Source organism: Triturus cristatus, chromosome 4_2, assembly GCF_964204655.1.
Source record: "Triturus cristatus chromosome 4_2, aTriCri1.1, whole genome shotgun sequence".
In the NCBI taxonomy this organism is placed as follows: domain Eukaryota; kingdom Metazoa; phylum Chordata; class Amphibia; order Caudata; family Salamandridae; genus Triturus; species Triturus cristatus.
The window spans coordinates 340,158,871-340,176,312 of NC_140586.1; the positions used below are offsets into that span (position 1 = coordinate 340,158,871).

The 17,442-nt window shown below is 46.2% G+C and overlaps 1 protein-coding gene across 2 annotated transcripts in view; it reads right to left on the bottom strand.

The window, feature by feature from the left end:
• DHX9 (DExH-box helicase 9) overlaps window positions 1–17,442 on the bottom strand; it is a 219,692-nt gene that overhangs the window by 154,948 nt on the left and 47,302 nt on the right. For both annotated transcript variants that reach the window (XM_085601733.1, XM_085601735.1), the window contains 2 exons: window positions 3,446–3,607; window positions 3,118–3,195 (listed from right to left, as the gene is read on the bottom strand). In XM_085601733.1, the coding sequence (XP_085457859.1) occupies window positions 3,118–3,195; window positions 3,446–3,607 (240 nt within the window). The remainder of the gene's footprint in view (window positions 1–3,117; window positions 3,196–3,445; window positions 3,608–17,442) is intronic.

Genomic DNA, 17,442 nt, shown 5'->3' on the forward strand with positions numbered 1-17,442 from the left:
CTCTTCGGCCCCTAAGGCCTCATTGTAGTCTCCTACCTCGGTGTCTTCTTCATCGCTGCGAAAGAGTGTTTCGTCGACATCTTCCGATCCGGAGTCATGTTTGGAAACGGGACTGGAGGGTAGGTTCTCCACTTCTTCGACATCTTCGGTCTCGGCGTTGAAGATGTCGGCCGGGGCCGGTGCCGCTTGCTGCGCCTCGAGTCTCGCCGCTAGTCGATTCCGTAGAGTCTTCTTGGATCGAAATCTGGCACAGGCCATGCATGTAGATTCGGCGTGATCCGGTGAAAGGCATTTGTTGCACACCGGATGGACGTCGACGTGGGGATATTTCGCATTGCATACCGGACACCTCTTGAATGGTGTTCTCGATTCCATCGTTGATGTCGAATCGACGGCCGGGTAAGATGCGAAAGTTTGTTCTGGAAGTTAATAAACTAACAAAAATACTATCGATACCGATCGAGAACAGTACCGACGCGAACTAAAGGCCTTTTGGCCTGAAAAAAGATTTTCCCAACTTGAGTCAAGATAGCACATCCGAACCCAATGGCGGAAAAAAACAATCTGAGGATGGAGAGGATGCCCATGCGCACTGTAGTCCAGGGGAGGAGTCACCTATCCCAGGATACTTCGAAGACTCTTCCAGGACAACAACGTGCAAACATCCGGACCTAACACTAGGCGGCGATCTATGCACAGATATGAATTCAGCAGCCCACATGCCTCGAACTAAGTTATTGTAGCAAAAAGGGCTGGGTAGGTCTAGGGGGTGGGGGCACAAGACACTGGACAGAGAATCACATGGTTTGGGGCCCAGAGGCACAGATATTAGCTTGGGTCAATGAAAGAAAACTCAAATTTGGGAAAGGGTTGTGAACTGATCTTCTGAGACCGGTACGATGTGAGAGAGTTATGGGTCCCACTGACTTCTGATAAGTGGGAAAATGAGGGAGGTGGGCAAGGATCAGGCATAAGAAGTCAATTGAAGGATGCACATTTCATTGTAGCCCAAGATGACAAATGCTCGCAATCAGAAATCTATAAACAGTCGGTCTGACGTGCAGCAAACAATATCCCATAATAAAATTTTAATTCCATTCTTTAAATCAAATATCTTAAATCACCATTGTTTAAGATACTCTTTCAAATGGGCATATTCAGACACCACTTTGAAAAGCTTACACCTTGCACCACTACCATATGGTTAGCAGAGAACTGCTAAACCAACAGCAATGTCATAGATCACAGTAATATATACCAAAAAACACTTGTATAAATCTACCATAAGCATTCTGTCCATGCATGCACACAACTCTGCATTATAATTTTAAGCAAATATGATGCTATGATAAACACTACTCAAGCCAAGCAATGGATAACAGACTACTTAATGCCTTGGAAATTGTTGTTCGCGCTACACAAAAGTTAAAAATCAGACAAAGTTGGAATAATGCTCTCTAATGTGGAACAAATTAAAAAAAAAATCTAGCAAGTACAATCTCTGTAGAACAGAGGGTTTCTCTTGTATCAGCAACACCCCAACCACAAGCAAGTACTGCATGGAGGGGGACAGCATGACTTAAACACCCACTCCTATTTCAGGGATGGCCGCATAACATTAGGAAGGGCGAGAGGAGAGGGAGACCATGGTACAACCTCTGGCTACTGCCTTACAACTCACAAACCTTTGATTTGTATCAAAAGTACATTTGTATTGCCACTACTTGTTTCAAACTGTAGTGTGATAGAAGGAAAATAAAATGAGTGCCTAAAACATACCTACAATCAGACTATTATATTCATCTGGGGCACTACAAACGCTCGAAGGAGGAAGACCTCGTTTGACAGCCTTGGTTAGGCTGGTCGGAATAGTGTGGGTATTTTATCCAAAGAAATGTTTGCCCTCCCACAACAAACTGCCATCTTGACCCTATTAGATTTCAACATATACTACATCTCAATCAAGCTACATGCTGCTCAATGGAGCTCTAGTCTGCATGAAAAAATCCACTTGTTACATGTTAAGAAGCAGGCCAATAGGAAGACACAGAATGGTAAACATGTGATGAAGATGGAAGGCTTCTGGGGGGGCATGCAAGATAGTGGTTGCCATGACTGACATTGGTGTGGCCCTCCTGAATCTCTGCAATCAATGTCCTCAATCCCAAAGTAAACCGCAAAGAAGCACAAGGTAAAAAAGCCAGGTCATCTTCAATACGTTTTCTCAATTAGACATACATTGAGCCAGAGCCTTTGTGCTTACTGTTTCTCACAGCAATCACTTCAGCCAAAGACCAAAGTTGGAACTGTAGCATTTAAAGATGAGGAGTAAGACATACCCAACAACAATTTCTAAACAGTCTGAATTTACAAGGTCTTGAAAATGTTTTGGGAGAAATTAAATACACCATGCATTTAAAGAGAATTACAGATGCTGTACTCTCCCGGGGCGAGTCAGGGGACCCCTGAACCAAACAAACCATTGGTGGGGTCCCATTTCAGATAGCAGATTTTATCTAACATTCACAGAGCTAGTTCTTCAGCCATAAAATATTCTTCATCTCTGTAATCGTTTTTTCTTAAGAGTTAGCCAGCAGTAACTGTATTGCCAGAGGACAACCACTACACTCCATGTTTTCTTCAAGAAGCAAGCCTGAATTTTACATGTGAAAGCACAGAATTAAACCACTTTAGAGGTGCTCATTAAAATTGTATATACCAACACATGCTGTACCCACAAACAGAAGGACTATTATTAAATAAGGGCTTGCTAAAGCAGCCAAGGGTAGCCGATGGTTTGCTTACATCAGGGCCAGAGTTGGAAAAGATTACTTAACCCAGAAGCAGGCCCAGTTCTGCCTTTGGATGTCAGAACACTTTTCCATTCGACATAAACGTATCGCAATGGTCACTGCACAAGAAGTGTATCCTTTCACATTACTTGAAAGAGTCACCAACTCCCTCCTACGTTACATTATCTGCTTCTACTTCAGGCACCTCCATCTCTCAACTAAAAGAAGCAAAAACACAAAGTGGTGTGCACCAAAAGAAAAGAGGCACGAGCACACAAACACATACATAACCCTCATTCACGCCAAAGGCTCAAATCTTGTATACCTTTTGCAAGCTCTGATCTTTCTCCAGCTGAAACATCAGGTCATTCTTCAAATCAGCACTGATCTGCTCTTGAGTTGCCTGAAAGACATAACAACAAGTAATGGTATTAACTTTGGTCAATTACCCTGGGTCACGTCTCTTGTAATTATTGGCTTTGCATATGGAGCAAGAAACAAACACCTACACCTTGTAAACATTATCCCGGATGCTGAAACCATTGAAATGCACACATTTGACAACCATTCAGTGTCATGCCAGGTATTTTCTGCATTTAACACGATACAATATAGTAGCCCTAAAGAAGACTTTGGGCAGAGCCAACACTTACGTATGACAATGGACCTTCATCAATATTGCTGCTCGTCCAGGGGTTCCAGTTCTCCTGTGGTGGGGACCACGGCACCACACCACTATTTGTCTGCCTTTGTGAGGGTTCAAAATGAACTAGTTTTCCTATTACAAGTGATACAGGATATGCAGGATCTTCAGGCTGAAAGGACAAAAAAAAAAAAATGAAAAAATAAGAGACTACAACCAACACTCTACAAGATCTAAGTGTTATGTGTAGAAGTCCCAATGATCGAGAAAAAAAATGGAGAAAATCTCATTGCTAAAAGCTTGCCAAAACTGCAAATACATGAAGGGGGTGGGGAAGCTAACATTAAATGGGCAAGATGCAGACAGAAAAAGCATTATATGAGAAGGATTCCTCTCTGCAGCTGCTGGCATGAAGAAATGGCATGAAGGGACAACATAATATTGTAGTCTAAAATACAAAGGCTGGGAGGGCTTTATTTTGAGGGCCCAGAAGCCGGGATTAAGGTGGAGCCACAGTGGGATTACCTTAGTGACAATAAACACCCTCAAAGGAATCATCTTTGTGTATAAGGAGGTAGAAAACCAACTAGCACATGTAACTTACTAGAACACTTAATGGAAGGACACCATCTTTCAGAATAAGAGGGGCATCCAACATAATCACTTGATGGAACCCGTAAATAAGAGTTTGTTTACACTTACAAGAATACAACTTAAACCCTTGACCCAAGGTTTAACAGTGATCAGCTATAGGTGGCCATCTATAAACCATGGTTTGGTCATGAACATAAAATAAGATTAAGAAAGACCAAAATACCCCATTTCAACCCAAAGAAATGCCAATTACCCATTTGAATTGAGTGAGCATGCACTAATTAACCCTTAAAACGTCTGCTTCCACGCTAGCCAGAGATGCAATAGAGAACCAGATCAACTAAGTGAACCAGATGAACATCCACAACAACCATCACACTGCCCATAACAACTGTCAATGCAACTGCACTCCATCTTCGGTGCCCACTTCCAAGACATAAAACTAACATCTTTCCATCATTCATTATTTCCTGAACTACTATCAACAAAGCTGGCGAGAGACATATTGCAAGTATAACCAAAACAAACAAAAAAAGAGTCAATTTCTACTATTCCAGAAGATTCAGCGGGGTGGGGGGGGGGGGGGGGGGGGGGGGGGGGAGAAATACGCAAAAAAGTGAAATTAACAGTGACAGCAGGAATCCTAGCAATTAACACTCAATCAGAATAGTCCTCAGCCAAGACCCCCTTTCCTCATAAAAAACAGATGACTGTCCTATCACAAAAGCAACCCTGACAATTAGCCAAAATAGGACAGAACATGTCCTGTACTAACTGATGATTTAAAAAACAACAATACATATCCAAGACCTTATAGTTGACCTCAAACCTGACCTCTAGCAGAGAAACATGACTAGACGATTATGTATGGTCAGTCTCAGAATGCGATCTGCACCTTGTTCTAAGCCTGCCCATACCAGTAGCAACGATTAAAATTTAACTCTGAAACCTATGTATCCTAAGGGATCGCAACATTTAGTTTGATAAACTACTACTTAACCATGCCAAGCATCACTGACAACCTTGAATAATTGAACGCGGAGTAATAAGTCGCTGGATCCATACCTTTGGCAGCCGTACTCTGAACACCATTTAGTCTAAAAAAAGACTAATCAGTTACTGTAAACTGTCAACCAGCATGGAGTGATTACCAATCATCCACTTTAACCTGAATCTCTTCAGGTCGACATTTCCAGCTCCTCCTACTAGAATAGGACAACCAGATAACTGAAGAAACCTGGCCTAAAAGTTCTGCAGACAAAATTATCTGCTACTGAATAAATCAATGTCTATACAGAAATTCCAACAATGTCTGACCAAGGTCTTCGATGCTCTGGTTCCTATGAAAACATGCAATTGACTACCACTGGGAAACGGAAGAGTTCCGTCAAGATGCAAAACTGTAAAAAGGCGAAAAAATATATAATGAGGAGCCTAAAAAAAAAAGCAACTGAGGAAAGCCTGAAAGCAGAAATTGAAAACCCGGCTTGAAAGTACAGAATGGAATGTACAAAACATCTATAAAGAGAGCCAAGAGACCTTGTAGGGTGGAACACAAGCATTAACATTTCAGAACTCTTCACTACTCAATTCAACTCCCTAACAATCTACTTCATGCTAAAAAAAAAAACAAAAAAAAAAACCTACTTTAAAGCAAGCATATTTGCGTCTAAGAGCAGGAAGCAAAAACCCCCAGCAGCAACAATCTACTAAGCAGTTAAGAGGATTCAGGCCAGGAAATCTGCAGAATCAGCATTGTTCTGCATGTGGGAAGACCACAAGAACAGACCAGAGTGGGGTTGCAGCATTGCTCATTATGGAACAGGCATCACCATTTAGTACTCCCAACTGCTCTTGAAAAGAACTAAAAGAATTATGTATTGTTCACATAATCTGCTGCATAATCTGCAGATAACGGATTTTGTTTTTAGCTCAAACGGATAAAAAGCTGCTAAAAACTTACCCGTTTTGCTATGGAGTGGAAAGGTCTTTGCAAAGATGTACTGACCACCTTTCAGTTGCTTATTGCTGTATTTGGGTGGTAATGAGGTAAAATCTTAATCAAGATACTGGATTGGTTACTGCAAACAGAACCACATTTTCTCACAGGGTCTGAAGGCGGCATTTACGGCAGGATTTTAGGCCCTAAAAGGCACCATGTATGCCACTTATACTGCCCAATCGGTAATTAGGAACTTTGACAACCTGGGAGTAGCCATCCAGGAGCGGCTTGAATCTCCAGAGCTACTAGCAGGTATGGGGGAGCAGGCACAATTACTAGTGGACATCTCCTCGAATGTGAACAGGATGATGGCTATGTCAGCTGGAGCACTGATAAGGACTAGAATACATTTATAGAGGAGGGAAAATACAGTTTCAAGTAAAATGCTATTCAGTAAAAAATTAGAATCCATGATTTCTAAGGCATTAAAGGATGGCAAACACGCCCTCCCTTATAAAAGGGACTTATGATTCTAAGAAGTTTTGGCACAAGCAGGCGATCGAGTCTTCTGAAAAGGAGTACAAGCCATATAACTTCTGCAGACGTAAATATCAACCAAGGTCCTTTACCCTCCCCAAGAAAGAGGTGAGCAAGAATGCTCCACCTAAAGAGATCCTGACTAGTATGGTTCATCTACGGTAGAGTCAGTGGGTGGAAGAATTCCCCACTTTTTGGAAAACTGGACAAAGGATATTTCAGAAGTATGGATTCTAGAAATCGGCAATGAAGGTTATGCAGTAGGGTTTCTGCAAAGTTCTCCAGCAACTGCAATAAGTCATTTATCTGCCTAAGTATCGTTCCAAATGCCTTGCGATTTTGAAGGGGTTGACTGTCTACTGCAGAAAAGAGCAATTTCCAGGGTGCCTCCAGCAGAGAGGGGGATGGGAGTAAACTTCATGGTTTTATGGTGCAGAAGACGTACGGGTCGTTCAGGCCTGTGCTAGATTTAAAATCTGTCAGTTCCTCGATAACAATAAGTCCCTTTCCGGATGGTGACGTTACAGTCTATATATAATGCATTTGATAAATACGGGAGATTGGTTGGCATCAACATATTTAGAGGACACCCATTTGAATGTTCTCATCAGGGAGTCGCATCAAAAGTAGCTGCACTTTGCAGTAGAAAACCACCATTATCAGTTTTGAGTCTTAATCTGTGGCCTCAAGTCCTCTCAGAGTATTCACTAAGGTTCTGGGACCTCTGGTCCCTATCCTTCGAGGAGAAGGAATTTTAGTCCACCCATATCTGGATGATTGGTTGATTCAAGCGCCCTCTGAAAGGCTTTTGTTGTTACACTGTAGGGAGCTGCATTTGTATATACTATACAAAAGAAAGGTATAGTGTGCACAGAGTCCAGTGGAACCTCAAAGGTAGGCAGAGGTAAAAGTAGATCAGAACCTTACTCACAATTTGTGATAGTGTGGGCGAGCAGTAAGTGTAAGAAAGTGGCTCTGTATATACTGTTCCCAAATAGGTACAGTGTGCACAGAGTCCACATTCCCAAGAGGTTTGGCAGAGGCTAAAGTTAGATATAACCTTATTCTCTAAAGTGGTAGCTTGGTCGAGCAGTAAGGCAGTATCAGATGACAGTGTAAAGCATTCGTTGTACACAGTCAGCAAATGGTCTCACACACTCAAGAACTGAACTCTAGGCCAATTGTTTTGTATATAAAAATATATAGTAGTTTTATTTTAGAACCACAAGTAGGTATCAAAATATACTTTCTCGGAACAAGATGCTTTAGATAAATACTTTCAATAGGCAATAGACTTTTGAATGCAATAGTTACAGTTGTTGCAATAGGCAATACAATTTCAAACACAATTATACATTGAGCTCAATGGGAATTTCTAGTTAAATACAATAGATTACTTTTTGGATTACCTTCTTACCACAGGACTGGATCCTAGATTCAGTCCTGGGACATCTCCTGTTAACAGTTGAATAAAAACGTTTTGGTTACAGTTGTGATTTTTAAAAATATTATTGTATTTTAAAAGTTGACACTTCGATACTTTTTCACATAGAATCACCAATGTTATCCTATGGGAGGAAATTCACTTACCAGGTAAGTGAGGTTCTTGTTACTTTTTCCTAACTCAGTGTTGGCTCCTGGATCCAGCCTGGGGCATCTCCAGTGAACAGTTGAAAGACAGTATTTTTGTTATACAGGCGATTTTTAACGAATATTTGTAAGTTAGCAAAATCGACACAGGAGAATTTCTGGCAAAACCAGGCAATGTTATCCTATGGAGGAAAATCAAGTTATAGGCAAGTACGGTTGTAATTACTTTACAGCGTCAGTGCTGGGCACCAAGATCCAGCACTGGGGTCTCTCCTGGTAACAGGTAAGTAAATTTGTTTTCGTAATTCGGCTGATTTTAGATGAATATTTTAAAGTTTCAAAACTCGACACTTAAAAGAATTTCCAAGTGAAACGAGTCAAGGTTACCCTATGGAAAAAGTGAGTTAGCGGCTTTTGGGCAAGTACTCGACTGGCAGAGTTCAGGTTCTGGGCATAGACTCAGGGGTCTCTCAGGGTCAGGTAAGTACAGTTGTTACACCCTCAGCGGCACAGGGGCAGCTGGGTGCAGAGTGAGTTAGTTCCAATGTTATCCTATGGGAGGCAGGGGGCATTTGGTTGGTAATTGGTGGCTGCTGGCTAGCAGGCCGCGTGGCTGTGGGAGCTGGGCTCCTGGTCACTTGCTCAGGGAAAATGGGAAACTAGGAGAGTAGAAGTTGCACTGCCAGGGGCACTCGGGCGGCTGGGTGCAGGGTGCTTTTGAGCCGCCGGGTGCTCAATGGATTCCAATGGAGAAGCTCAAAAACAAACAAAGGCTGCAAGCTCGGGGACGAAGATTCTTCAGGTGCGACCACCACTTCGAGAGGTAAGTTGGGTAGTTGGAGGATAGGTAGGCACCCAGGAGTTGGGCACAGGAGGCCGCAGGGCGCCGGGGTGCCTTTTGGCGTCGGGAAATCTTACCCTCGGCTGGTCGTGGTTGGAGGGGTCCCTGGTTCTGAGGCTGCAGGCATAGTCAGTAGCGTTGCGGTGGGTCCTTGGGTGCTGGATTCGGGGTCACAGTTGCCAGGAGGACCTCCTCGTGGTCTTTGTCCACTCCGGCACAGGCCTGGCTTGGCAGGTGCAGGGTTCCCGGCTGATGCCAGGGGTCAGTTACTTGCTTTGAGCAGTACCACTGCTCGTGGGAGTCCCAGGTAGAGTCACAAGGCAGTCAGGTCCTCTGGGGATTTTGAGGTTGCGGACCACTGGCGATGCCAGGGTTTAGCAGGAGCATGTTCGAGGGTCGACAGGCCTGTAGGGCTTGGGCCAAATCAGTTGGTGTCTTCCTCTTGTTAGCAGCTGCACGGCGGGTCTTTTTGTTCCTTGTGCTTTCTGGTTTCGGAATCCGAGAAAGGAAGGTTCAGGGTGCCCCTAAATACTAAATTTAGGGGCGTTACAGGTAGGTAAAGGGCAGGGACCAATGGGTTCCTTCCCTGGGGTGGGTACACCCCCTATCCTGCCACTCTCCTGTGGGAGGGGGCAGTAGCCTAGTCCTGATTGGGCAGGGCTCCCCATCTTCAAGATGGCGAGAGCCCGGAGATGTGCTTCACCTCGCCTCCCCCACCTGAGGGGTGGGGTTGGCAGAGGTTGGCACACCCACTTTCCTTCCTTTGGGTTTCCGGCCAGTCTTACCGCCAGAGTGGGGGTCAGAACCAGTAGGGGCCAGTTGCTGAGAACAGCAGGTAGCCTGGAGAAGCTCACAAAGGCGGCATGCCTTTGAAGATTCCCCTGTCCATCCTGGGGGAGGAGACCTAGCACCTCGCCCAGGATGTACATTGTTGCAGGCCCAGGAGAGCGGATGTCTCTCTACCCAGGGGTCCAGCAACATGTCTGCTGCGTGGCAGCCCCTCAGACAAGACATGGATTGTAGGTTAGGTTCAGGGGGCATTTCTAAGATGCCCTCTGTCGTGCATTGTGCATTAAATCCCACACTGGCATCAGTGCAGGTTTAATGTGCTGAGAAGTTTGATACCAAACCTCAGTCTTCAGTGTTGCCATCATGGTGCTGTGGAGTGAACGTTGACGATCTCTCAGCACCATATACTCTTAAGTGGCAGCACTGCACTTACAGTGCTCAGGAATGGACCTGGATACTGTAGGGGCACAGGGCTCATGCACCTGTACCCACACCACAGGGCACCCAGCTAGAGGGGTGGCTGATGTATGCCAGGGCAGTGTGTGTTGTGGGCATGGCAAAAAGGGATGTGTGCCATGTCGACTGTTTTGTTCTACACCCAGACACTCAAAAAGAGAGAAAGTGTGTGCGTGTGTGTGTGTGCGCGGCCTCTAAGGGTGGCACAATAAGTGATGCTGCCCTTAGGGGCCTTCTCTGGTCACAAGGCCCTGGGTACCCAGTGTACCATTTACCAGGGGCTGACATGTGGCCAGGGATGCCAATTGGGTTTAGGCTTCAACACAGTTTTAGGGAAGGAACATAGGCTCTAGGTACCAGATTGGCAGGAGCCCAGGGCACACTCAGTCAAAGTACATCAGCAATTCAGCAAAAAGTGGGAGCATTCCATGCAAGAAAGATGGCACTTTCTCACAGTAAGGCTTTATGAGAAGGTAGTGTTAAAGCATTTATTGTACACACTCAGGCAAGAAATATCACACATTCAAAGACTGAAATGAGACCAATTTGTTTGTATAAAAATATTATTGTTATTTTATTTTCGAGAACCAGCAATGCCTGGTGCAGGTAAGTAAAATAATACTTTTCAGGTATAATGCAGTTGAATACAATTGAAATGCAGTTGGATGTAATTGGTTTGTTTCCAGGTAAATCAGTCAAAATTACTTTGCAGTTACTTTTGAGATTAATTTTTAAGTTACTTTTTCTACTCCCATGCGATATGCCTAGATACAACACTGGGACATTTCCTAGAGAAAAGGTAAGTAATTCAGCTTTTGTACATTTGCAGTTTCTTAGGGTTCCATACATACAAACCAACCCCACCCTTTAAAGATTTTTCACAGAAAAGCAGTCAATGCAGTCCTAGGGGAGAAAACAGTCTCCTTGCAGAGGCTGCAGACAACGTCTGGGAGCCCTGGTAGGGTCAACCCACGGTGGACTCAGACTCTGGAGCGCTGGCGGTTCTCACCGGTACCGGTGGGCCAATAGGACTCGAACCATGTGCGTCGGGTACAGTGGTGGTTCCAGGCGTCTGGTTTCTTTATTCTCAGCAGGCTCGGAGTCTTTCCTTGGTGTTTCTTTTTAACAGAGCTGCTGTTCACAGGAGATCCGGTCTTTGTTGAAGGCAGTCAGTCCTCCCAGGGGTTCTGGAGGTTGCTGGCTGCAGGACAGGGTGACTTGGCGAAGGATCTCTGGAAACTGCAGACAGGCCGGTGGGGATAAGGCCAAGTCAGGTCTTCTCTGCAATTTCCTCTGCTGGGCGTCTTCTTTTGTCCTTCGTAGGTTGTGAGTGTATCTTCTTGGTTCAGGGCTCCCCCATAAATTTAGGGATCTCGAGGTCAGTAGCTAATGGGCTACTGACCATCGGTGACTACACCCTTGGTGTGCTCACTCCATGTGGGGGAGTGGGCAGAACCCCTAATCCTGATTGGAGAGTGCCTACCATCTGCAAGACAGCGGGCACTGAAGGGTGGGCTTCGCCTCGCCTCACCGACCTGAAGGGTGGGTATGGCACAACTTCTGGGCAGTTTCTTATTTATCCCACCTGTCGAAAAGGAGCCAGTGCCAACTGGTTTCCTCTATTGCTAGGAGTGTCTCAGGAGTGCTGCTACTCCTTCGAGTTTCCAGTCCCCAGACAGGATACCCTAAGGAAGCTTCGCCTAACTGCTAGGAGGTTGAGAGACGGGGGTTGAAGGGGCAAGGAGTCAAGGACTGTTTAGTGTATACTCTGCAGGCTTTACGACTGCAGTCCACGTTGCTTTCCTATACTAGACATTTGAAGTGGTGTGGATCCTAACTCTGTTGGTTTAACGTTTATTACGGAATTCTTGCAGGTTGTGTTAAGGCTAGGATTGACTGTCCGACCCAGAGAGTCCAAAAGGGCAGCTATCCGGGCTTTCAGGGATCCTTGGCAAAATCGATCAGATGGAGGTCTAGTTTCAAGACTTAAGCAGCTTAGCAAATACAGGCACTAGCTCATTAATGTAATCTCCTTCCTGAGATTTGAACCTAGTGTCACTAAAGGTGCCTTTCGAACCTTTAAGTCTTGCTGGTCTTTCGTCCCAGACTCAAACATTTTATTCTAGAAGCACACATAAGGAAGAAGGCTGGGGGAGTTAGGGGCTTTGTCATGCAAGTTGCTCTTCTGTAGAACATTTTAGGACAGGGTGGTTTCGTTTCTGGTTCCTTCTTTCGTTCCAAAATCAATTCCTACTTTCACAAGCAGCAGGTAATTATTCACCTGGAATTTTTCCTTCTCCCTCTTCAATGAGGAAAAGAGGTTGCATACGCAAGATGTTAGGAGGGCTGTCCTCATTCATGTGGAAAGGGTTCAGCCTTTTAGACAGACTGCAGCTTTGATGAATTTTGGTTCTGTGAGGAAAGGCGTGAAACCTACAGTATAGACTTTGAGCAGGTGGATCAAAGCTCCAATTGTTAAAGCATATCAGGTTGAAGAAGAGGTCCCGCCTGAAGAGGGTCCAGGGAAGGTCTACACACAGTGACATCTTAAGGATTGTGGGGGCCCTGTGACAAAGGTATTTTGGGGGTGTGAGAAAGTGCCCTCTTTCTGCATGGTTGCCCCGACTTTTTTCTGAACTGCCGATGTGCTTCGATTAAGTGTGCCCTGGGCTCCTGCCAAACAGGTGCCCACGGCCTATGTTCTTTCCATAAAACTGCATTTAAGACCAAACCCAATTGTCACTCTCTGGCCACAGGTACCCAGGGCACTGAACAAGGAAGACCTCCGAGGGCTGCAGCACTTATTGTGCCACCCTTAGGTGCCCTGTGTAGGAAACTGGCTCGGTATTGAATATGCTACTTACCAGTATGCATCTGTTCTTGGCATGTAGGGCTGCTGACATTCATATCTGTGCATAGATCGCCGCCTAGTGTTGGGTCCGGATGTTTGCACGTTGTTGTCCTGGAAGAGTCTTCGAAGTATCCTGGGATAGGTGACTCCTCCCCTGGACTACAGTGCGCATGGGCATCCTCTCCATCCTCAGATTGTTTTTCGCCATTGTGGCAGTGATGGAGTAGATATAGAAAGTGATGACCATGCTTACAGTAACTCTGAGAGCTGCAGCTGCTACAGGCGCCGGGGAGGAGGGAGGGCGATATGAATGTCAGCAGCCCTACATGCCAAGAACAGATGCATACTGGTAAGTAGCATATTCAGTTCGAGGCATGTGGGCTGCTGAATTCATATCTGTGCATAGAATATATAGCAGTGCCCTCTTATTAGCGGCGGCTACCAGTGCCAGCTACAGCGGTCTGAAAAAGAGTTTTGAGAACAGCCTGTCCTACAGCTGCCTGCTGTTTTGATTGCACATCTACACAATAGTGTTTGGTAAATGTATGTGTAGTGGACCAGGTGGCTGCTCTACATATGTCATGCAAAGGAATGTTTCCTAGGAAAGCCATTGAGGCCCCTAACTTACGTGTTGAGTGGGCTCGTGGGGGAATCGTTAAAGTGCGTTTAGCTTTTGATAGCAAATTTGAATACATTTAACGATCCATCTGGCTATTCCTGCTTTGGAGATAGCGTTACCTTTGTGGTGTGGGGCAAAGGCAACGAAAAGTTGTTGTGTTTTCCTAAAGGGTTTGGTCCTGTCGAAATAATACATGAGGGCTCTTTTGACATCTAGTGTGTGGAGTGCCCTTTCTGCGACAGTTTGTGGGTTTTGGAAGAAAACGGGCAGTTCAATGGTTTGATTCATGTGGAACTGCGATACCGCCTTTGGCATGAATTTGGGGTTGGTACGTAGTACGACCCTGTTGGCGTGGACCTGTATAAATGGCTCTTGAATGGTTAGTGCCTGGAGTTCACTAACTCTCCTCAAAGAAGTGATCGCTACTAGGAAAGCTACTTTCCAGGTAAGGAATTGAATCTCGCATGAGTGTAGAGGTTCAAAGGGTGGACCCATCAGGCTTGTGAGGACCAAATTGAGGTTCCACATCGGAGCCGGTGGGTGGCTTGGAGGAATGACTCGTTTGAGTCCTTCCAAGAATGCTTTGATGGCAGGCACTCTGAATAGAGAGAGGTGCTGCCTGGTCTGCAGATAGGCTGATATTGCGGTCAAATGGACACGTATAGAGGTGTACGCCAGATTGCATCGGTATAGGTGTAATAGGTAACAAATAATGTTTTGGATGGATGCGTATAGCGGGTTAATGTCATTATTATTGCAATAAATGACGAACCTCTTCCATTTGGCTGCATAGCAAGCTCTGGTAGTGGGTCGCCTGGCCTCCTTAATGATGTCCATACAGTCAGGTGGCAGGTTGAGGTAGCCAAACTCTAGGACTTCAGGAGCCAGATTGCCAGGTTCAGCTGTTGCGGATCTGGGTGCTGAATCTCTCCATGGTTCTGCGTCAAATGCTCGGGTTTGATCCGTAGCCTTTGATGCGGCACCACGGAAAGTTCGAGAAAGGTGGTGTACCACGGTTGGCGTGCCCACGTTGGAGCAACCAGGACGAGCGTCAGTGAGTGTTGACGCAGTTTGCGTGCCACCAGCGGTATCAGTGGTGCTGGGGGAAAAGCGTACGCAAATCTGCCGGACCAGTTCATCCATATCGCATTGCCCTGCGACTGTGGATGTGGGAACCTGGCGGCAAAGCTTTGGCATTTTGCGTTTGCTTGTCGCGAATAGGTCTATCTCTGGATGACCCCACTGCTGGAAGTACGGTTGGAGTACTGATGGGTGTAACTGCCACTCGTGCATCTGGTGGCTGTGTCTGCTGAGCAGATCCGCCATCTGGTTGTCTTTGCCGGGGAGGTGTTCTGCCATGAGGAACATGTTCCTTTGAATGGCCCACTTCCACATGCTCTGAGCCAGATGAGACAACTGTGGAGAGTGTGTTCCTCCCTGCTTCTGTATGTAGTACATGGCAGTCATGTTGTCCGTCCGGATCAACACGACTTTGTTGCACAAGTGTACTTTGAATGCTTTCATAGCGAGGAAGATTGCCATCAGCTCTAGGAGGTTGATGTGCATCTTCTTTCGTTGTTGTGTCCATAGTCCCTGCACTGTGTAATGGAGTACATGAGCTCCCCATCCCTGGAGAGACGCGTCCGCCGTCAGTATTATCTGTGGGACAGGCTCTTGGAACGGTCGGCCCTTGCAAAGGTTTTGTGGATTCCACCAATGCAGAGAGTTGTATGCCCGACCGCTCACCAACACTAGGTCTTTCAACTGTCCTTGAGCCTGATTCCACTGACGTGCTAAGCACTCCTGAAGCGGGCGCATATGTAGTCTCGCGTGTGGGACTATGAAGATGCAGGAGGCCATCATGCCTATCAACTGCATGAACACTCGCGCGGGCAGGGAGTGTTGTGGTTTGAACTTGGAAATCAGCATCAGCCGCGTCCTCTGCCCTTTGTACTGGAGCCACGATATCCACCCCGGGTGTTTTTATCGTAGGTGGTTTGTGTATTGCTCTTGTTGTATGTTTGCTGTGACCCCTGTCCTCTACCTGCTCCTCTATTTCCGGGGCGACGAAAGGAGCCGCTCCGAAAGGACTGAGTTTGGAGAGCCCCCATGGACTTTGCAGTGTCCGTGTCCTTCTTTATTTTCTCTAGGGTGTGTCAACCTCCGGACCGAATAAATAGTCGGGGTTGACAGGCTGGTTGAGTATGTTGTTTTGCACCTCAGGTTTGAATCCGGAGATTCGTAACCAGGCATGTCGTCGCAGCAGGACGCTAGTGTTTATGGCCCTGGCAGCTGTGTCTGTGGCATCCAGCGCGCACTTGATGGATGCGTTTGTGAGGAGCTGTCCCTCCCTGATGAGGATCTCTGCACCTTCTCTGAATTGGTCAGGGAGATGTTGGATTAGTTGCTCTAATGTGTCATAGTGCGCTCTATCGTAGCGAGCGAGGAGTGCTTGAGTATTGGCAATGCGCCATATGTTGGCTGCCTGGGCGGCAATCCGTTTGCCAGAGGTCTCTAACACCTTGGACTCCTTGTCCGGGGGAGGAGCGTCACCTGTTTGTGAGTGTGCCCTCTTGCGAGCATTCGCAACGACAATGGAATCCAGAGGTAATTGGCCTCTGATGTAAGTAGGGTCCCCAGGCGCTGATCTGTATTTTTTGTCGATCCTGGGGTTTATCACTCTTGCCCTGGTGGGTTCCTTGAAGATGTCCTTTGCTGCGGGATGAGTCTTGGGTAAGGCCCGAAGGCGATCCCTCGACCGGAGCCATAGACTGTTGCACTGGGCTTTCTTCAGTCTGAACGGGTAGGCCTTGCTCGTCACCGGAGCTACTCTCTTCGGCCCCTAAGGCCTCATCGTAGTCTCCTACCTCGGTGTCGTCTTAATCTCTGCGAAAGTGTTTCGTCGACATCCCCCGATCCGGAGTCATGTTCGGAAACTGGACTGGAGGGTAGGTTCTCCACTTCTTCGGTCTCGGCGTTGAAGATGTCGGCCGGGGCCGGTGCCGCTTGCTGCGCCTCGAGTCTCGCCGATTCCGTAGAGTCTTCTTGGAACGAAATCTGGCACAGGCCATGCATGTAGATTCGTCGTGATCCGGTGAGAGGCATTTGTTGCACACCGGATGGACGTCGACATGGGGGTATTTCGCATTGCATACCGGACACCTCTTGAATGGTGTTCTCGATTCCATCGCTGATGTCGAATCGACTGTCAGGTAAGATGCGAAAGTTTGTTCTAGAAGTTAGTAAACTAACAGAGATACTATCGATACCGATCGATAACCGTACCGACGCGAGCTAAAGGCCTTTTGGCCTGAAAACAGGTTTCCCTAACTTGAGTCAAGATAACACATCCGAACCCAATGGCGGAAAAAAACAATCTGAGGATGGAGAGGATGCCCATGCGCACTGTAGTCCAGGGGAGGAGTCACCTATCCCAGGATACTTCGAAGACTCTTCCAGGACAACAACGTGCAAACATCTGGACCCAACACTAGGCGGCGATCTATGCACAGATATGAATTCAGCAGCCCACATGCCTCGAACATACTATACCAAAGTGAGGTATAGTGTGCACAGAGTCCAGTGGAACCCCAAAGGGAGGCAGAGGTAAATGTAGATAGCATCTCACTTTCAATCTGTGATAGTGTGGTCGAGCAGTAAGGCTTTATCAGAGGACAGTGTTAAGTATTTGTTGTACACACAATCAGCTAATGGTTTCACAAAAAGTCTGAACTTCAGACCAATTGTTTTTGTATAAAAATGTTTAGTTATTTTATATTCTAGAACCA